Source organism: Seriola aureovittata, chromosome 2, assembly GCF_021018895.1.
Source record: "Seriola aureovittata isolate HTS-2021-v1 ecotype China chromosome 2, ASM2101889v1, whole genome shotgun sequence".
NCBI lineage: Eukaryota > Metazoa > Chordata > Actinopteri > Carangiformes > Carangidae > Seriola > Seriola aureovittata.
In genome coordinates, this window is record NC_079365.1 from 30,582,501 (window position 1) to 30,605,514 (window position 23,014).

At 43.4% G+C, this 23,014-nt stretch overlaps 1 protein-coding gene across 1 annotated transcript in view; it reads left to right on the forward strand.

The window, feature by feature from the left end:
- The window catches only part of ptprt (protein tyrosine phosphatase receptor type T), a 318,930-nt gene that overhangs the window by 267,761 nt on the left and 28,155 nt on the right, over positions 1 to 23,014 (forward strand). The window contains 3 exon segments of the mRNA XM_056395774.1: positions 20,665 to 20,741; positions 21,740 to 21,776; positions 22,265 to 22,362. Coding sequence (XP_056251749.1) covers positions 20,665 to 20,741; positions 21,740 to 21,776; positions 22,265 to 22,362 — 212 coding nt within the window.

Below are 23,014 nucleotides of genomic sequence, written 5' to 3' on the forward strand. Positions count from 1 at the left end.
GTAGGACTCGGTGTTGGTAGATGGATCAGTCAGGGTTATAACATGTGACTCACTATCTCCGACAGCGAGACCAATTAAGCAACATAGTGAGTTTGATAGAAAATAGCACCTTTTATTAAAATCCCTCCTTTGTCTGAACGCAGCACCAAAGTTCATTCAAACTCCTGTCCTAAACTTGGGAACGTCTGATACAGGAAACTACCATAAAAAACATATAAAGTTTGCAGAGGGATTCTGATGATCAAAGCCTGCAGCCTTTATTTTATTCATAAAGACTTTTGTCAAAATGAAGCTTCATTTTGGAGCAAAAACAAGCTGCTGAGTTGCAGAGTGAGGCACATGCTGCATGAAGCGTGAGTGTGTGTTTGGCCATTAGAGTGTAAATTAAAATGGGAATACGATGCTGTGTATTATAACAAGTGTTTGCTGTGATTTTGTGTGCACTAATGATGCCTGCCTGATTCTGTGTGCTTGTTAGCTCGTACGAGGAAACCTCCAGCCTCGGTTAGGACGGAACAAGAGGACCAGATTGTTCGGTTGAAGTTTTATTAAACGGTTCAGGCCTGTGTGTGTGTGTGTGTGTGTGTGTGTGTGTGGTGTGTGTGTGTGAGACGTAGTTGAGGCGTGTGTGTTTCTGTATCTTGAACAGGATCATAACGTGTTCAGGAAAGTAATTGAAGATGGAGGCGGGAAAATTGGTGCAGAAAGTTCTGAGTTCTGTTTTTGTTCGGGATGAAATTGAACTTTGCTCCTTTATGCAAATTTAAAATTGTTCAAATAGAAGCTACTAATATAGTAAACCAGCATGTTCTAATGTTACAGCGACTAAAATCCTCATACTGTTGTGATTTTATGCATCAAACAGTAAAACACAGATATATTTTGAGATATATATCGTGTATCGCGATATAGCCTAGAAATATCACAATATTATTATTGGTCATATCGCGTATGTAATAATCAATCACATTATTCGGTCACTTTATCTGTCTCCAGTGGGGCAATTGGGTATGTAACAGTGGGATATATGAATAAAAACACAACAGATAATAAACCCCTTAGGAATGCATTATGTCAATGACAGGTCTCCACAAATATAGTAAAACGAGGATGTGTGTGTGTTGCACATTCACCCCCATTCACGTACATGACCAATATGATCCAGAAGATTGTGCTTGTGGGCTTCTATTTGGCAATTTGTGTGTGTGTGTGTGTTAGCACGCACAGATCTGTGCACGTGCTCAGTCTCATTACAAGGGTTTAGATGTCAAGTCAGGAAACAGTGCGCTAACCTGAAGGGTTTAAAATGAAACACTGTGCTGAAATGAAACAGCCTGACAAGGACGTGATAGCCAGCAGGAATTATGATAAATTTGCTATTAGTACAAATCCTTTAATTACAAGGGCCTGGTAATGGAAACTGTCCATCTCGCTCGCTGTGATTGTACAAAGGCTCATTTTCTTGAGAAAATGTTTTAAAAGGCCCCCGGGGAAATGACTTTGTGTGCTGTCTTTATTAGAACAAGGAAATATGGTAAGACAGGCGGACGGACCGGCTGCAGCTGAAACTCTGAGTGCGGGTTAAAGGTTATTTCTTCTTTTCTTTTTTTTTCTCCTCCAGTCAAGTTGAACTTTAATTCGCCTTTTGAAAACAAGGGATTTACTTTCTGTTTCGGAGCTGGAGAGCTCGGAACAAATTCCCTCCCGGTCGGATTCGTTCTCGCTCGCACACACTGTACAGTTCTGCATGTGGGACTGTGTTCCCCTGCAAGCAGCCCTGTTCTTCACCTTCTCTATCTCGTCATTAACGATGGTGTAAAACTTTTTCTTTATGGAACTATGTCTCCAAAGTGTTTTCATGACACATGACTCTGCAGCTTTATGGCTTATTTACCACCTCAGACTGACTGGGTAACCAACTGCAGTGAAGAGTCAGAGAGAGAGAGAGAGAGAGATATGCTTGATGTTTCCTGAGCAGCCGACAGTTTGAAAACTGCTTTTCCAGTTTGAAAACTACAAGGCAAAGAGGAAGTGGCGGCAGCAAGGCTTCGTGTGTAACGGCGGGAATGCGCTGCCTGCGTGGCGCTGCGTGTGCGTCGCTGACCTGCCGCCGCTGGCACTCGTAGAGCAGTGGTTCCTAACCTTTTATCACTTGTCCACTTCTGTCCGAATCTCAAAAGTTGTTGGCGGCTCACATCTGACCCCGTAACAACAGGGAGGCTGAATAATGTCTTCTCCGAGCACTTTTTATTTTCATGATAACGATGGAGCATTCAGGACTGAACTCGGAGCAGGGGAAGCTAATTTTCTCTTTTTTGTTTGACGGGGGGAGATCAGTTGTCGTTTCATCATCAGTCTCTTGACTCTTTCCTTTTGCCTCTTCCTGTTGCTCACCTGCTTTCCAGTTTGACTCTCCAGTTTTTGCCTTTGATTGGATCTTTTATCTTCTATCAAACAAGTGTACGATGTCGTCCGGCCGGCGACAGCGTAGAAGTTCCTGTCATCGGCCTTAATATGAGAATTTTTTTTATTTACCTTTAAATGTTTTTAAAGATCGATTTGTTTTAAAACATTTAAAAATATGATTCATATTTTTATTTCTTTATATAATCACATCTTTTCACCAAAATTGTTCTGTTTTGCAAATGATTTGTTTTGCTATTTGAATGTTGGATTTCTCTTCATCAATCATTCATTTCTGATTTATTTTTGACAGAAAACGTCACTAAAATCTCTGTTTTCATGTCTTGTGTCACATTCAGATTCAGTTTCGACACAGACAACTACAGTGGAAACTGTCAGTTTTATGTCATGTCGCTGGTATAATGTCAACACCGCTATCATAAGGTCTTTTCTTTGTCTATTTTTTACCGGGAGAAAAACAAAAATAGGCGAGACGCCAAATCTCTAGATCCCGCGAAGCAGCCAGCGTGTTCCTGGTGAGTCTCACTGAGGAAAAAGGTTCAAATGAAATCTGTGTTTACTGGTTAAAGTCTGATCCAGCCGCCTGCAAAGTGACGGCACCTCTAACCGGAGCAAATGCCTCAATGAGCCTCAGCAGATCACAGTGGGGGGAGCTAAATTTGTGGCCTGGCTTTGCGAGAATTAAACCGACACCCGAGTTCGAGACGTAAAAATCCCCTCAGAGGCAGCTGTGATAATCTCTCCATCCTTGTGAGGACTTTTGACTTTCTGCTGTTTCTCCATCACGCTCCTCTTTTGTTGTTTTTATTCTTCCCTCATCTTTCTCACTTCTTCACACACTGACACATAGTTTTCACCACCTCTCTGTGTCTCTGACTCAGTTTGAAAAGGGCTGATTCGAGTCGAAGTGTTAACACGCTCTTCCTGCGGACATCTGCCAAACACAAACACTCGATGCCATGTTTGAAATCCCTTCAGCACACTGAATAAATGTTAATCTACCAGCCTCCTGTCCTCCTGTCTCCTCAGCGCTTCTCCTCCTCTCCTCCCAACCTCCACTTCCAACTTTATTCTCTCCCTCTTATCTTGTTTTTCCTGCATTTCTGCATTTATTTATTTTCATTTCTCCCTTTTCTCCCTCATCGTCTCACCTTCCTGTTTTTCTTTTTCTAACCTCTTCTCCTCTCTCATCTCTCCTTTCCGTGAAATGTTCTCCTTCACTTTAAATCCCTTTTACTCCCATGCTGCTCCCTCTTACTCTCCTCTTGTTAGCTTTTTCTCACCTCCCCTTTCTTCCTCTCCTCTCGTCTGCTCTCTATCCATCCATTCATCCTGTCTGATTACCTCTGACAGTTTATGGGTTGAGGCAAAGCGCAGTAGTGTTTCCTCATTACCGGCATCTGTCTGCTTCTATTTTCTCCTCCCTCTCTTCCTTCACTTCTTTCTCTCCTTTCGTTTTTTTTCTTCTCCTTCTCAGCCCCCTCTTTCTCTCTCTCTCTCTCTCTCTCTCTCTCTCAGTTCATACAACAACTTTCCCATATGGTCATTTATAATTCAACAGAAGTGTGCCTTCATGCCTTCAAAATAAACAGATTTATTGGCAAGAATTTACATATGTGCAAAGAAGGGTATGTGCACTTGTTTGTGTGTGCGTGATGTATTTATACTGTATGTGTGCAGGTCCATGTGTTATCAGGGAGAAGTGAGGAGGAGGAGGAGGTGTGTACTGTGTATTTGTTTTCATGAATGTTTACATTTTATATCAGTCTTCATGTTCGCTCCTACACAACATCTGTCAGTTTGTTTGTTTGTTGGCATGTAAACATTCACAAACTTCCTGTGTGTCGAGCCTCTGCGTGTTGCTGGATGATGTAGCTGGAGATGTAATTGGTGGCCTGCTGCAGCTGGTAAACTAACCTTTAACTAGCTGCCCAGCTTGGCCTGGCTAGCGCTAGTCAGTCACATTAGCTGCTTCCTCTTGTGCAGCTTTTAGTTCAGTAGAAAGTTGTTGAAGCGTTTGAAAATAGCTCTCGTGGATTAGCTGGTCGCTAACGGGCAATAAGTAAACACTATCCATCGACTTCTCATCATTGCAGTTCTTACTCCGACAGAGGAGGGTGAATAAAAGTGAGTGATGCGACACAGCTAATGATGATAGCTTCTGTTAAAGTGATGCTTTAAAGTGATGGTTCACTTTACCTGCCATCAAACAGCCCCGTCCTTTGGAACTACATGTTTTCCACCGTATTCCTACGCACAAGCGCGTCTGACTCAGTCAGCTGATCTGTGGAGTAATACAGAGCGTGCCGTTGTCGCGCTTCTGCGTAGGAATACGGTGGTTCAACGGTTCACAAGCTGTAGTTCCAAAGTAAAATACTATGTGACTATGTGAGCAAGATGAAGCTATGAATATTTTCAAAATAAAGCGCTTAAACTGACCCCATCCACATCCTGCTCCTTCTCTAAATCTCCTGCAGGTGAGACACTGACAAGTTATCACGCTGCCATTGTTCTCCACTAAAGTACAGAGTTAACGATGACACTAGTTGGTGAAGTTCGGCAAGAAAGTGTAGTAGAGAAGTTTATTATAATTAAAACCCACAATATTTTGATGCAGACTTGGGTGGTCAGCATCAGCCGACAGCTTGTCGTGGGTTGATTTTTAACTTCCGTGGGAAAAGTTTTGAGTTTAATCTGAACTGTTTCAAATTAAAATGAGGCTAAATAACATTGTTTTTCATTTCCAAGTTTCGCTTCCAGAAATCAAAATGTTTCCTTGTAAAAATGAGATGTGTTTTATTTGAATACCAATTATCACTGAAGCTCTAATTTAGTTTGATTCCGACTCAGTTGAAGTCAGCACTTACTCTGCAGCGCTCAGTCATAATGGCGGTTATGTTTTACAACATTCAGGAACAGTCTGTCTCACCTGCGCATTTGTAATAATCATTGATTTGCTCATAGATTTCTTCCGCACTGCCTCGTTTTTTTGTTATTTTTTTCCATCAGTGGGAATACCGCACAATAAACCTCAGAAAAATCTAAGGGCTTCTGTAGTGAATCGAATATATTTCTCTGTTGTTTTAACGCCTCGAAGTCATTTAACTCTGGAGGATCTCGGAACAAAAAACAATATGCCGTCCCAATTATAGATGTTCCCACTTTACTGGTGCTGCTTGTTCAGCTCCTCTCTCTGCCTCTCATTATGTTCACTGTACGAGCTGATGGTTCGAATGAAGGCAACTTTAAAGGTAAAGGGATATGTCAAAATAAATAAAAAGGGATGCATACGCACAGGTTGGTTCTTGGCTGCATGAGGACACATCTTCACGAGTTGAAACTGTTTGAATTGGAGAGATATTCTTTGCTTTTCCCACAGATGTCTGTATGTTTCATTCATGCTGTTGGTGAGAAACCAGATTGGGTCTGTAGGGTGGGGTTCTGGATGGAAGGTGTGCTGCTCAGGTGGCGTCGGTAAGAACACCCACGATGCAGTCTTCTGTCCTTTATGTTCACTTTTATTTCCTAACGTGCAGATCTGCACACGTCAGAGTGTGTGCGTCTGTATATGTGTCGGTCCTGAAAAGAAATAAAGACGAATCATTAGCATCATTAGCTCGTCTCTGTGTTAACGCACTGCTATCATGCTACACCGCTAGTGGAAATGACTCAAATTACACTCGTAGTTTAAAACACTTAATTCTTTACATAGCCAGTTTGCAACCGAGGGTGAATCCGCCATCACTGTCAACCGAAATGTCAAAGCAATTCAATGGCATATGGTAAACAATGCACATTAAGCTAGTGTGCAAACCGCTAGCATGCTAACCTGGCATAGTATTGAACGCAGCATGACAGGCTGAAACAGAGCGGCCGTTCAGATGACGAGGCCGAGCCGCTACGTCATCAGACAGGGAGACGTTCATACACACAAAGAGACACAAGAACAGAAATCAGAGGAAAGAAACAAAACAAAACAAACAAAGACGAACTCCTGCAGTGTGAGCAGAAACTCTCCGCAGTGGTTTGGTGGTTAGCGAGCAGCTACAGCAGACGTCCTGTTTACTGGCTGATTGTAGCAGCTACACACTGACTGGGAAAATATTTAAATGCAGTAGTCAAGGTGAAAATCTGCACTGTGACTCTTCCTCCTCTCTTCTTCTTTCTTTTTTCTCTTCTCTGTTCGTTTGTCTTCCTCCCGCGTTTTTGCCCATTTCATGATCTCTCCTTTCTGTCCGACCTCTTTCTTTTTCTCCTCTTTTCATCTTTTCCCCTCACTCCCTTGATCTCCTCTCACCAGCTCTCGTTCTTCTTCTCTCCCCATTTCCTCCGTCCGTCATTAATCTCTTCCTCTCTCACAAACACACATGTGCACAAACTCACCCCAGGCCCTCTCTCCATTCGCTAATGTGTACCAGTGTACAGGTGAATGAGAGTCATTACACAGGCTGTCAGTCTTTGCCAGGCCGTGTTACTACACACACACACACACACACAGACACACACACGCACACACACACACACACACACACACACACACTTCACCCAGTGTTAACACCTCCAAGCATCACTGGCATAATCAGTATCCCCTCCTGCATCGTGTTGCTTCTCATTACAGTGGAGGTTATGTGTATGGTTGTGTGGTTGTGTATGGTTGTGTGTGTGTGTGTGTGTGTTGGTGTGTGTGTGTGTGTGTGTGTGTGTGTGTGTGTGTGTGTGAGGGAGACAGAGAGAGAGGCTGAGGGCATCTTGTTTCTGTGAGTGTGTCCGTGTTTGTGTGCGAAACAAACAAAGCAAGAAAGGTTTTGAAAACAACAATGCTTCGTGTTTGTTTGTGCGTGTGTGTGTGTATATGTGTGTGTGCGTGTGTGTGTGCATTAGCTTCATATGCAGCTGTACATAGTGTGTCTCCCCTCTCCCTCCTCCTCTCTTATCCTCCCTGGCACCGATTCTCAACACGTCTGCCGAGCTGCTCTGAAGTCAGAACGCCAACAACTCCTCTGAAGTGTTGACCAAAGAACCACAACAAATATTAGCATCCCCCAAGCTGTCACACACACACACACACACACACACACACACACGCACAAACACACACACAGTAATATACAAATAAACACACACTCTGTTCACACATGGAAGCACGTACAGATTCAGTGAATAAGAAAGTCCTATACCTGCAGTCTACACACACACACACACACACACACACACACACACACACACACACACACACACACACACACACACACACTCTACACTCAGGCTTGTACAGATCACAGCAGTCTAGTTTGTGGCTGATTGATTGCAGCAGTGCAGAACTGCTGCAACATTATTCCACCTGCAGACCTTTAGGAAGAAGAATTTTTGTTTTCTGAAAAATTGTACTTATGTTTCTCTTTTATCTTCTGTTTTGCTAAATATTTAAAAAAAATAAAAAATACTCTGTAATCGATTCTCCGTTACTGTGAGCAGGAGATCCAAACAATTTTAAGGGGAACTCCGCCAGTTATATACAGAACAGTTTGTTTACAGGTGTCAGGGGCTCCACAGGGAGATCGGTGATGAATTGCCCCACTCGAAGCAGTTAATCAGATTCTTTCAGAGTGTAATGTTATGCAACCATGAAACCAGACCGGATCAAAACCTGGTACGGTGCTCGACCGTGTGTTAGTCAATGTGTGAAATTGAGGACGTAGTTGAAAACTGTTATGGAACCTGTAAACAACTGCTTTCACTGGAAAGTCTAGTCTAGTCTAGTCTCATCTGGTTTCAATCTAGTATCAGCTGGTTTCAGTCTAGTATCAACTGGTTTCAGTCTAGTATCAGCTGGTTTCAGTCTAGCCTCAGCTGGTTTCAGTCTAGTCTCATCTGGTTTCAATCTAGTATCAACTGGTTTCAGTCTAGTATCAGCTGGTTTCAGTCTAGTATCAACTGGTTTCAGTCTAATATCAGCTGGTTTCAGTCTAGTGTCAACTAGTTTCAGTCTAGTGTCAGCTGGTTTCAGTCTAGTAGCCACTGGTTTCAGTCTAGTATCAGCTGGTTTCAGCCTATTCTCAGCTGGTTTCAGTCTAGTATCAGCTGGTTTCAGCCTATCAGCTGGTCTTAGTCTAGTAGCCACTGGTTTCAGTCTAGCCTCAGTTGGTTTCAGTCTAGTCTCAGCTGGTTTCAGTCTAGTATCAGCTGGTTTCAGTCTAGCCTCAGCTGGTTTCAGTCTAGTGTCAGCTGGTTTCAGTCTATCAGCTGGTTTCAATCTAGTATCAACTGGTTTCAGTCTAGTATCAACTGGTTTCAGTCTAGTATCAGCTGGTTTCAGTCTAGTATCAGCTGGTTTCAGTCTAGTGTCAGCTGGTTTCAGTCTAGTCTCATCTGGTTTCAGTCTAGTGTCAGCTGGTTTCAGCCTAGCCTCAGCTGGTTTCAGTCTAGTGTCAGCTGGTTTCAGTCTATCAGCTGGTTTCAATCTAGTAGCCACTGGTTTCAGTCTAGTTTCAGCTGGTTTCAGTCTAGTAGCCACTGGTTTCAGTCTAGTCTCAGCTGGTTTCAGTCTATTATCAGCTGGTTTCAGCCTATCAGCTGGTTTTAGTCTAGTAGCCACTGGTTTCAGTCTAGCCTCAGCTGGTTTCAGTCTAGTATCAGCTGGTTTCAGTCTAGCCTCAGCTGGTTTCAGTCTAGTATCAACTGGTTTCAGTCTAGTGTCAGCTGGTTTCAGTCTAGTATCAGCTGGTTTCAGTCTAGTATCAACTGGTTTCAGTCTAGTATCAGCTGGTTTCAGTCTAGTATCAGCTGGTTTCTGTCTATCAGGTGGTTTCAGTCTAGTATCAACTGGTTTCAATCTAGTGTCAGCTGGTTTCAGTCTAGTATCAGCTGGTTTCAGTCTAGTGTCAGCTGGTTTCAGTCTATCAGCTGGTTTTAGTCTAGTAGACACTGGTTTCAGTCTAGTATCAACCGGTTTCAGTCTAGTGTCAGCTGGTTTTAGTCTAGTAGCCACTGGTTTCAGTCTAGTAGACACTGCTTTCAGTCTAGTATCAACTGGTTTCAGTCTATCAGCTGGTTTCAGTCTAGTATCAGCTAGCTGTTTTTCTGTTTCTGTTGTCATGACAACGGAACAAGTTTAAGACAGTTACCGAAACGTGGCCCATAAAGACGGCATGTTAACCAGCAGTCACTTCCAAGATGCTGCTAAAATCCTGATTTTATAACCACGTCCATGTTTCTCCCGTCGTGTCGATCCCTCTGCTCCGAGCTGAAATACCATGAGTGACAGACACATTTTCTTGAGACAAACAGGAAGAGAAGGACTCTCCAGGAAAGACTGATTAGCTCTTCCAGCCCCCCCACCACCAGATGATGAAATGGTTTGATGTTGCAGCTCCCAGTGGGAGGTAAGCGCACAGATAATGGAGATAATGAGGCTGATTTTTAACACCAGCGGAGGTATTATTGATACTGTTGACGGTGATTGCTGTTAATCATTGTTCCTCTTCAGAAGCCGTTGGGGGGGCAACAACGACGCGGTAGTAACAACACATGCCAAATTTTGATGATGATTTTTAACCTGATGCTTTCTTTTTTATGAGAAAAAAAAGAGAAAGCATCAGGTGATTGGGGGGTGGGGGGGTTAACGATGATTGTATTTTTAATTAGAAGGCGGAGGATCGTGAGTGATTATATTTCATCTTTATAAAACTTCAGGGGGTTGACAATTGGATATTCGTTGATGGCTGGTAATGATGAGCTGTGATCATTGACAGTGTGTGATAATTGATTGTTGATGAATGAATCAGAATTAATGAGATGTACCGCTGACGAGACATTTATCAGATACCGACTGACGAAGGGATTTTAAAGTTCCACAACAAGTCTCCAGACGTGTTTTCAACTCAGTACAAATCCTCTGCTATGATTCATACTTTCTTTAACATGGTTTTCATCTCCTCTTACTTCCTGGTTGAGAAACCTGGATCAGGCCTTAAGCCCCGCCCACCACCTGCTGGCTCCAGGTGGACAGGTGAAAGAGTAGAGAGCATCAAGATGGTGAGAGGAGGAAACATCAGAGAGACTCAGCCTCATGTTTGAGCCTCAGTCAGATCCAGACTCAGAGGAGGAGTCTGAGACCAGAACCAGAGACTAGCAGACGGGTCAGAACCGTTAGCATAGTTAGCATCTTCTACTTGTTTATGTTGTTTGTTAGCTCGTAACTGGCAGTGGCTGACACACTGTTAGTGCTTGTGCTAATGCTAACGCTCTCTCTCTCTGTACTGACAAGGTTTCAGGTGTATTTAGCCCCGCCCCTTCATCCCCACAAGTTGACAGGATTGGTTCCTGAGGTTTGTGACGTATGAAACCCTGAATCTGTTTTTAGGAGACTGTGATTGGTTCACTGCAGTTTAAGGAGGAAACACTTCAGTTTTTCACTCATGATACGTCTTGTATTATCTTTTTACCCACCCATGCTGTGTGGTTAAACCTGGTAGACCGCCAACCGGTCTCCTCAACCACTCAGTTACTGTCCTTAAAGGCAGGAAAGTGGATCCGGCTTGGTTTGGCTGAGCTCAGCTCGACTAATTCACCTCTCATAAACCTAACGAGTCGCTGTCTGCTATAATACCACCACCGTATTTCTCCTCAGTTTGGCTTGTGCATGACCTGCTGCAGGCAAACACTTCAGACATCAGACCGAAGGAAAGATGTTCCTTTGACAATCATAAATTGGAGCTTAATGAAAAGAGAGAGTGTCAGCTGGTCAGTGGGAAAGATGACGATTTGCTGTGTGAGCGACTAACAGCATATATTTCTCCTGCTCGTGAAGTGCTGAGGTGTTGCAGCCAGAGATAAAAGAAAAAAAATGATGGAGGTAAATATGCAGGGACCTGGAAAACCTTTCTGCCACGATATCTTCAGGACAAGTCGTATCTGGGTCCTGTGTGATTATAGATGGAGGAGGAGATGGTGGGTAAAGAGCAGAGCAGGTAGCCGTCGGTTTCCTGTCAGACAGATACTCAACATGTGTCGGTCAGTCGTTCCTGAGTTAGCGCGTCTACAACTGGGCAGATGTTAGTGAGGTATTATTCTGCTTAAACTCAGAATAATTCTTCCAGAATTTATTTATTTATTTAAAAAAGAAAGTCTTTGAGATTAATGTGGTGGTTGCAGCTGGTCGGTGATTACCTATAAATATTAAAACTGGATGCAAAAAACAAAAGAGAAATATTCATGCAGATATTAATTGTTGTTTTTGCATCACTATCGCTGCATTAACTAAATTCTGTTTGACGCACAGTATATAAATGCCACTGCATTACATTTAGTATCAGTTTAGAGAGCTGGTTGTGCTCTCTGCATGTGTTCTCCTCCACCCACACACACACACACACACACACACACACACTCTCTCTCTCTCTCTCTCTCTCTCTCTCTCTCTATTCTGCTCCTGACAGCCTTCAAACAGCTGGAAACAGCATCTTGAGGTGTGTGTTTGTGTATGAGTGTGTAAGTCGACAACAGTCTGAGTTATTTGACACACCAGCTGCAGGGAGCTCTGGTCTTAATAAGCTATTACACACTATAATACCTTCCAACACACACACACACACACACACACACACACACACACATACATAGCTGCTGACACTGGAACACACACATCAGTTGAACATTGAAACACGACTGGAATACTTTCAAAGTTGCACACACACACACACACACACACACACACACACACACACACACACACACACACAAACCCTTTAAACACACACACCCTAAAGATGTTACAGAACATGTGAGTACACAGGGAAGTGATGAAAGACACACTTTAACACACTTACACGCTACTCAGTCCCTCTCTCTCTCTCTCTCTCTCTCTCTCTCTCTCTCTCTCTCTCTCTCTCTCTCTCTCTCTCTCTCACACACACACACACACACTTACACTTACACTCAATCACACATGCTATTAAATTCCCTAATGCCTTGAGCCGGCCTGACAGCGGAGTGTATGCGGTGAGTGAGTTGAGCTCCACCGGGAGTTAACTGATTAAGTATATCTGTGACAGACACAATCCCTGCTTAGTGGCTACTGAAAAAGGAGGCGAGAAGAGCAGGAGGAGGAGGAGGAGAGAGAGAGAGAGAGGAGATGAGAGGGGAAGAAGAGAAGAGTAAAACATCTTGTTCAGCAGTTTCAACTTGCGCCTGTGAGCGTTTTTTCTTCTTCTGTGTTAAAATACCAGCTCCATCTGTTTACGCCGACGTTTAACTGAGTTATGTCTTTTGTCAGCAGCGTAGTGGAGTTTCATTTAAACTTTTGCTCCATATGTTTCTGTACGTGTAGCTACTTCTGCTTTCTAAAAACGTAACCGTCACAGAATACCTCTGAGCATCCGGCTAATACCAAGACATAGAAGAAGAATCACAGGGAGGAGGGGGCATCATTTAAAAAGTAGAATATTTTAGTAGCAGAAATCTCCCATCATGCATGTATTCTGCATCAGCGCCACTCAGTATCCACCCGTTGTCTTCCTCCAGCATTGTAAAATAAAACCTAATGGGCATATTGAAGCATTACATTTTGTCCCTCTCCACCGGCAGCTGTTTCACTCTCCTTGCTCTTTTCAGTCGGCCAGAAAGACAATGGAATATAAAAGGCGGTGAGCAGAGGGTTTAACTGCCTCATGACTCAAGTGACTAATATATCTGCAGGAAGTTGATAAGGCTTTTTTGTTCAATATTAAAGACCCTGCAATTACTGTGTCCAGCACCCTTGAAAACAAAAAAAAATCTTGAGCCACCGGAGTTTGAGCCATTAAACCAGAAAAAAAAAACCCCAAAAAATCCCAAAGCCAAACTGTTCAGTTTAGTGATGTGTTTCACTTTCACTCCTTTCACTGATTTTATAACTGCGACGTCATCTGACAAAATCACAAAACATATCAGTTTAAGACAAAGACTGAGCTGTGATCCCAGCGGCATTTACTGTTCGAATGATCGCTCAAAGACAAAGTTACAAGAGACAGAATATCTTTCTTTTTTCAGTCTCTCACTCAGCTCACATCCTCCGTCTGGATCCACAGTAGTTTCAACTTTATTAACCTCAACTCCAGAACGTAACAGACTTTTATTAGAGGCAGGTCTTTATGTCTAACTCCCCTCTGTTTGATATGTAGAGTTTGGTCAGAACATATTTTAGTACAAAGCTTCATTTTCAGTCGCTCCTGTTTGCCGTGTTACTGTTTCTGCGTCACGTCTAAATACAAACTCAACGCTTCCTGTAACCATTTATATTTAAAAGCCCACTAGAGACAATGTGCTAAGTTGGCCACACCCCCCTAATTGAACCTGTTTGCGCCAGAAACTTCAACTCAGTGAAGAGGCACTCGGCTGACCGGAAGTGGAAATATGATCAGTCAGTCAGTCAGTCAGTCAGTCAGAGGGTCATTACAGATTATAGGGCTGTTGCGGTCCAGCCAAAACATCCACACGTTATATAAACCTAAACAAAATGTCTTCATCTAGGAATAAAAACTGAAGTTGAGGAAGGGATTTGCTGAAGAAGAAGAAAAAAGCCTCGCTCGTCTCTAATACACTCAGTTCAGAAAAGGTCATAGATCATTTGAATTTTAAAATCTGATCCGAGTTGGGCGTAGAAGAATTTCATTAGTCCTGTTTTTCAGTGGTGTGGGTATTATATAAGCTAAGTACATTTTAAATGTCTTTTTGCCTCATCGAGTGAGAACAATGTGGGGCAGACGTCGGCCTCATGAAGCAGTGAAATGCAATATATTCATGAAACTGGAAGATAATGACTCCATAGATTATCCCCCTGCTCCAATTAAGGTATTTGCAGTTTATCATGCGGGCCTCACTTTTGGCGATGTGCGATATAAAAGCTCGTCGTGAAGCAAAAAAAAAAAAACTGCAGCTCCTGTTTCGCTGTTGTGCTACAGCAGCAGTCATTAGGCGCCGCTGGCTCCTGCTCATTGTATTTGTGTACAGCGGCTCTGTGCAGGCTTTCAACACAATCTGATCTGATGTCTCCAAATTACAGCTTTCTGCTACATCCACCACCAACCCCCCCACCCCAACCCCCCTCCTGCAAATCTCTCCCAGATAAAAACACAGAAGTCTATTTTGTTTGGCCTTTTTCTGGACCCCTCAAGTTAACAAGTTCTCTCCAACAAAACTTTTTACAGTGGCTTCTGGGGTAATGACAAGACTTGGGAGAGAAGAGGACAGAAGAAAAAAAAGATGAGTCACAGAGAGAGAAAATGGAACCAGACTAAAAGCTGAGAGAGGAGAGGAGAGGAGAAGGTAGGAGAGGAGGAGTGGAGGGAGGGGGGGGGTTGCAAGGTTATGAGGAGAGGAAGACTGAGCATAGGAGTGGAGCTCATTAATGAGTAATGGGTGTGTGGCCCTTCGCCCTTGGACACCACAGCTTCTGATGACTTTGTTGTTACTCCAGTGCTGCAGACGCCAACAGGAGCCTGTGTGCACATGTCTACTCTCTCTCTCTCTCTCTCTCTTTATATATATATATATATATATATATTTCTATATCCACATCTAGATCTAGATCTAGGAGATGAGGTTGAGCAAATACATGATTCAAGGATATTGATCTAAGCCTGGACCTGGCAACTACAGATCTATAGAGTTAAGACTTTTTATCGTAATATTAGATTTAGGTTCCTCTACAGTGTTCTTTGTTCACACACCTATGCACACATACTGTACATTAGACTAATTAAAAGAATATTTCAGTTCTCTTTCTTTACACACACACACACACACACTGTCAGCCTCTTCAAATCTGTGGCCTGTGTCCAGATCTGCAGTGTTTGCAAGCCAGTACTTCCTGCCATCTCAGCCCAATTAGAAGCTCCCCTCCCTGGGCAGGGAGAAGTGGAAAGGGCCCCTCCCTCCCTCTCTCCCTCCCTCCAGCCTCAGTGGCTCAGTGGCTCTCGTATTATAACAGCCTCTGACACCAGCCCTGCGTACTTACTGCTGTCTGAAGGAGCGAGACGGTATGGGGCGAGAGAGAGGGAGGGAGAGGAGGAGGAGGAGGAGAAAAAAGAAAAGAGGAAGAGAAAGTGAGGTTAAAAAGAAAAAGGGCTTTCAGGCGGGGTGGACAGAATCAGCTGAGAAGAGGAGGATTAAAAAATAAAAGAAATGGAAGAAGAAATAGATGAGACAGAGAAGGAGGGAAAGGGAAGATGTGGTAGAAGAGAAGACAAGACAGGGAGGGAAAGAGCAGAAGGCTGGCAGACGACCCCCTGTTGTGTTTGTTTTTACATGCAGGGAATGTGTGTGTGTGTGTGTGTGTGTGTGTGTGTGTGTGTGTGAGAGAGAGCAGAGAGTGTGAGTGAGCTGATAGCTGATGACAGTATCTTGTACTGGCAGAGTGGAGTCATGCTGCCATCATTGTTGCCGCTCAGCCAGAACTGGAAAATTACTCTGATAGAAGCTGTACAAATAATTCTCCTCAAGGTGATCCCAGAAATGATAATCAAGGAAGCGGATCCGGTGCAAGAATCCAAATGATATGCAGCTGTTCTGTGTGTGTGTGTGCACTGATCGTATCTGGTGCCACTGGAGCAAAGTTGTGTTCATGTAGTGCAGCAGGAAGTTGAGGCCAGCGTGTGGTTAAGCTTGTGGAACAGTCCCGGTTTGGTTCGGTTTAGAACAAGATCATAGTTTAGGTTAAAATAAATACTTTCTTAAGGTTGACAGACTGTCCTCGTCGTAGTTAGCGGTAAACAACCGTGAAGGCCGAACCCGAAATGAGACGGTCTGGTCCATGGATCCCGTCGCTTTGCTCCTGATGCCTAGCAACCTTGGCTAAATGTAACTTTCATTCACAAAAACTTGAGGAACTGAGCCGAAACCCAATACTTACATTTAACAGTGTGATCCTCAGACTCTCAGTACTGGTGCGCAATGAATCTTGGGATAGGTCGGGCCACAAATGATCCACCTGTTGGATTCCTCGTTAAACCAGGAAAAGAAGGACGTCTTTCTCCGCTCTCTAGTCGCTCCACTGTGATGCAATCACTCTTCAAATGCAGCCCCTGAAGGATGCTGCCACTGAATTGGGACACGGCGAATATGTTATATTAAGTGATATTGAATATGATTGTGGTGGAATTTCTTCCAGAGGATTTCAGCCGTCTCAGGTGGAAGTATTTATTGAAACCACCAAGGAGAAAATGATGACTGAGCAGGTGAATCAGAAGCAATTCCTCCAGATTTTCCCTTCCAGGGGAGATTGTATAGATCAGACATAAAGTTTTGTCTTAACTAGAAATTGTTAAGCATGTCCTGCTCACTAACACTACATCACTATCTGGAGCTGGGCCGTTCTCTCTGAGTTATTACCTCTTCGTGTATCTTTATCTACGAGAACGGGTCCTTCTGGACACCGTCAGTCATAATGGAAGTTAAACATTGAGCTATCACAGGCCGTATCGGTCCCTCTCTGTTTTTTTGAGCCTAGCACACTTCAGAGTCGACACTGTGATTGTTTTTCCAAGTGACTGAACAACAAATTGGCGTTGTTACCTTTGGTCGCCGAAACTGGTTTTCTGCAGTGTTTGAGTTTGACTTCTCTTTGGGTCGTCTTCTCTCAAGTCCCAGCGTTTTCTTTCTGGGTCGAAGCTGCTGAGGTTGAGGCTCCGTTCATGAACGCAGTATTGGGGAAAGTATTAACCGAATTTACCGACCATAGGCGAGAGGATAACGATATGAGGTCTCTATGACGTGTACCTTTGGAGTTTATGTGAGCCCACAAAGTGAGAGAAGTCGACTGAAAGGAAGAACATTCCTCCACAACGGTGCCTTTAATTCCTGGTATGATTTGACACAACAAATCTGGAGAATACTACATTCTACAGTCAAGAACATATCTTGCAAATGGCCCCCAGTTAACCAAATCTTTGCAAATTGATTCCAAAGTTTAGACAGTGAGATTTGAAGGTTTATCAGTTAATGTGCTTGATGCCGCTCAGCTGCTTGAACAGCTTTGATGGTGTAGCTTACCTGTTTGGTCCAAGGTCCCCTTACTACCTTTCAATTACAGCTTTCAATCATATCTAATGGTTCAGTTGAATGAGAAAGTTCATCCTTGACCTCAGAAAGAAATAGTTGCTTTACAAGAATAATTAGGTGTACTTTAAGCTTTTTCCGGCTCTTCCAGCTGCACCCCATGGTCATCATCGGGGGCACACAGTGAGTCAAAATGTGCTCTCAAGGATCTCGCTTGTTGAAAGATAAGCTTCTCTGCAATTTTCTGCTACTTATAATTATTTTTACTCCACCGGAGAGATCAGTGTGTGCCAGCCATGTATAGGGAATTCACTCATCTATTCTAAGATACTCACCAAACACAAAACAAAAAAATACATTCATGCCTACTTGACAAAATGATTGTTCCCATGCCCCCACTATAAACACAGAGGGAGTGGATTACAATTGGAGGAATGAGTCATCGAGCACAGAGTAGCTCCGCTCACATGAAAGCTTGAGACAGATGAATCTGAGCTTTGATTCAAAGCGGAAACGGTAAAATCTGGCCTTTACAAAAGTATTATTTCTGCTGTGCGGTAGCTGTAACGCTAAAGGCCTCGCTCCTCTGCGGGTGCATGTAAACACCTTTTCAGGTCGAATTTGCTTTTGAAATACAACCCCCTTGAACTTTGACGTTCTTCAAATGCAAAACATGTTGGATTAAAAAAAATGCGGATCTCTCAGTTTCTAACAAGGCTCAGAAGTTTTCCCTGTAGCTAACAGAGCGGCTAGCTTTGTGCTCGCGTCAAGCTAGGTTCTTTTGCATCAATCAATAAAATCATACGCATCAACACACACAAAGTAGATCCTTTTTTTGTTGATCCATCTCTCTCCTACTCTCCTCTTCCTGTTTTCTTCCTCCTCCTCTCAGCATCATTTTCCCTCCTCATTTGTAACCAAAAATAAGAACTAAAGAAACAAGGAAATTACAGAGATATTATTATCATTAGCAGCCGCATCATTATGATGTGGTCGTATGTCCCAGAGAATTAAAAGTAATGGGGTTGAAATGGAGCATATCAACAAAAGAAAGAAAAAGAGTGAGAGGGAAAGATGGAGATAATCAGACTAAATCACGTCCGCTTCGTCTGCAATTACCTGCCGCCGCCGCCACGTTAAAACTGAACAAAATCGCTGCCCACCATCAGCTATAATTACCCCCCATACAGCGTGTGTGCGAGCGCTGTGGACGGCCATCAGAGCCGGGGACATAATAACCGACATTCAAAAGGGAAAAGGGGGAAAAAGAAGAAGCAGATTTAGTCGTGGTGCTGTATTAGCTGCTCCAAACCTCAGAGCCACGGATGATTCAGTGTCTCCTAGATATCATCTGATATTCAACGGCAGCTATACAGTATATTTCTTATATATAGGTTGTCTGTGCAGCAGGTTAATATGACATCATAGCTAGGTTTTGTTGCTAGGCAACATCTAATGGTCGTAGGACAGGAGCAAAAAGAAAAGGTGTCGGTGACGTAGTATAAAGAGAGACAGTCCACGTCAGGAGGAGGTGGTGGTGGACGGGTGTGACACATTCATGAATATTATCCATGACTGTTAGTTGTTATTATTGTAACCATGACAACAGAGATCGTCCAATCTTAAGGAAGTACTTATTTTACCCCAAAACCACCATCTTTTCCTAAAGCTAACGACCCGTGTGGTCGTCCAGGTTGGAGGTTTCGGTGTGTTCCATTGATCTGGTATTTCCGCACCTCTTCAGTCGCCTATAACTTATCAATTAACTTGCTTATCTGTCCGGCCGTGCTGGTGCTTACAACCTCTGTTCACCAACGTCTGTCGCTGCAACCATACAACACATCACTTCCTGCCCAGCAAGGAAACAAACCGCTTTTATCAAACCATCGTTAGTAAAACAAAAATGTATTTCTATTAAATAGATGGATGATTATTGCTTACTGGAGATGATTCATTCAGCTAAAATTAATTCCAAAATTCCTGTGAGAACAGTTTAATTTTACAACACTTCTTTAAGCAGTCGTTTCACATCGTCTCTTTCCTTTTTGCTTTTATATTTTCTCCCTGCATTCAGTTTTTAGCTGAAAGCTGAAAACATATGCTTGTGGGCAGCACAGGTTGTGATGGGTTAGTTGCAGAGGGACTATTAGAAATCTTTTTGAAGTGGAGGGCTCTGTGAAATTATTTTTAACCCTTGGGGCTCAGTGATTTGAACGCTTTAAAATATCCAGGAAACATGGAGCAGAAGTGCGTCCTGTCCCTTTAACACAGCGAAGCCGGTTGACTTGTGGAAGTGAAAGTCAGTGGATGGCGTCAGGGCGGACTGGACCTCGTCTTCACAGCAAACTAATCACCAGTGAGACAAAGAAGAAGGCGTCAAGTGTTTGAGAGTAACTGGATGAAATTAGAGACGTTAATCAAAGAGTTTCCATCGGCGGTCTCGCTGTTTCTAGGTCACAGGTTGTGGATTATTGGACAGTAAATAAACTGATGATAGAAGCAGCTCCTACTGGAACAGTGTTTGTCCCATCATCCTATAGGTTGTGACTCTGCACTGGGGAGTCCTGGACAAAATGTTTGTTGCTTTTATGTTTTTGCCTCCATCATATGATTAGCATCTAAATGGAGCTGCAACTGAGAACAAGTGGCTGAATAAAACCATACCGGATGAAACCATGTGTGTTTTCTCTGTCCGAGTCTGAAGTCGTGTTTTCCTGCTGCAGTGTCCTTGGTAAAGTTTAGACGACTAGACGAAGGTTCGGGAAAGATTGAGCAGCTGGACACCGACATTATTAGACCTTGATACTTGGTTGAATGTCAGGTTGTGACTTTAGGTACAAAATTCAATGTCAGGACGACGTCTAACGTAAAGGACTGACGTTGATATTTTTGTTGGTATCGCCAACATCGTCTTGACATTTAAAATATAACAATAAAACCCAAAGTCTGCTCAACGTCTCCTGAACATCGCACTACTTCCGTCCTTGCTACTGGAAGAGGACGGCCATGATTAGGACGGACACGACAGGCATTATGTCAGGGAGACGTTAACATGGGACCGGTCGCCGTGATATCTGTGGTGTGGACGGTCTCGGTCTCAGTCTGTGGTCAGTCGCTTCCTTCCCCAGCCGGTCAGTTAGCTGCTCCGATCTGTGGGTAAATGTAACTTTAGGCCTGTTGTATTTTTTGTGCTATCTGACCCCACAGACGACCACACCAGAGTCCGACTGCAGCTGCTGGACGGAGACCCCCACTCTGACTACATCAACGCCAACTATATTGACGTGAGTCTTTACACAAACACACACACACACACACACACGCACATCCCTCATATCTTTACCTCTCCCTGAAATCTAAAATTGGTCTTTACAAAAATATTTAAAATCTAAAAGTCACAGATTCGATCCCCTCAACGGACGATTTGTTCCATCCCTCCTCCTGTCCTCTCCCCCTCCAGGAGTCGTGCTTCACTTATCGCTTTAATCTCTCCCTCACAGCTGACTGTTGTAATAAGAGTCTCAATGAATTCGGTGCAAAATGTTTATTTCCAGTCAAACGACGGCACATCCCCTCAGCGGAGATAAGGCCGTGCGTACGGCGTGCTCTTAATGACGGTACGAAAGTGATAAATGCTTTCATCTCAGCAAGGTTATCTGTCTCTTATGGGAGGGGGGGGGGTGAATAAGATGGGGGGACAATCATTGGTTGGAGAGTCGTCGCTTTTCATGGAGGGAAAATTAAAATCCCCTCTTGTTTAATTTGATGTTTATTTGGAAAATGACCTTGAGTTGTGCTTCTGGGAGGAGAGGAGGGACTGAAGAGGGACACGGGACAAATTAAAAGAGGAAAAGAAAAGGAAAACTGAGGAGAGGGAGAAGTAAGAGGGAGAAACTGACAGATGGCAGGAGTGGAAGAAAAGAAGAGGCAGAAATTGATTTAAAGGGAGTAAGAGGGAAAGAAGTGAGAGAACTAAAAGAAAAAAGGAGAAAGAGTAAGGAATCACTTAAGCGGGAGACGGGGGGACGACTGGGAGAAGAAATGATGGAAGAGGGAGGAAAAGATGGATTACAAGGTGCAAGAAAACAAGGAAGAGAGAGCAACAGATGTAGACATGGAAGATGGAAGAGAGAAAACATGACGTAGAAAAAGGTAAAAGAAAGAAATAAACTAAAAATAGAGGAAAATGAGGGGAAAGGAGGGGAGGAAAAAGATGGAGGTGACTAAGGTATGAGGTATTTTTATTTTTTTTTATGCTTGACTTTTTTCCTCCGTCTCACAGGGGTACCACAGACCCAGACATTACATCGCCACACAAGGTAATTAAACTGACGTGATGAGTGTGTGTGAGGAGATCGTATGTGTGATTCCATATTTGTGTGTGTGTGTGTGTGTGTGTGTGTGTGTGTGTGTGTGTCTAGCAGCCACCTGGTAAATGTCGTCCTTTCGGGCTGGAAGGCTATTACCACAACCTCCTAAATCTAAACCGCCGTATAAAATCCCCCTGACAAATTTAAGACCCCATTACCTCAAACCCACGAACCACTATCTGGGATTGATAGTGTGTGAGTGCACGTCTGTGTGAGTGCACGTGTGTCTCCCTGTTCAGGTGTGTATGTTTTATGAGTGTGTGTTTGTGTGTGGTGTGTGTTTGCGTAAGTCTGTGCCGTCGGTGCTGATGCGTTTTTTACATGATGTTGGAGTGTGTGCACGTGTGTGTCAGTATGTTTATATCTCTAAATTGTGCATGTGTGTGTGTGTGTGTGTGTGTGTGTGTGTGTGTGGTGTGTGTGTGTGTGTGTGTCAGGGCCCATGCAGGAGACGGTCAGGGATTTCTGGAGGATGGTCTGGCAGGAAAACTCGGCCTCTATCGTCATGGTTACCAACCTGGTGGAGGTGGGCAGGGTGAGTTCATCATCTAAGGGATTACAAAATGTGTGTGTGTGTGTGTGGTGTGTGTGTGTGTGTGTGTGTTGAATGAGGATTACACAGCTGATGAATTTAAAGTGTCACATCTTATTGTATTTCAAAAAACTGTCCGAAGCGTCACTTCAAAACCTTTTTTGCAGCTAAAAATCGCAGAAAAGAATATTATTATTATTATTTACTCTGCATTTAAGAAATGAGCTGAGTGGAGGAAGTTTACTATAACACAGTCACTTTAGGTCACGGCTGTTGACGGAGGGAAGGATGTAAACCCTGGTCTCCAGTGCAGTCATTCACCTTGTAATCCCATGAGTCCTGAGACCTCCTCCCTTCCCGCTCCCTGTGAGTCTGTGTGCAGATATCAGGATGACGACCATGAAGAGAGACTTTAAATGACCCAACGATGTGACTGTGAAACAAACATCAAGTTTTCCAGCAACAGAACATAAATTATTAAAAATCATTTGGTTAGGACATTTTTAACTCGCTGGTTTATCTTTGCTGGGGATTCATTTAAAGTGTCATCTGCTACTTAAATCAATAACCTTCATATGTCCAATAATTAATCTGCCATTTCTAATGCAGGATAGGCAACACGCAGCTCGACATTCTTCATCTGTTGTATTGATGA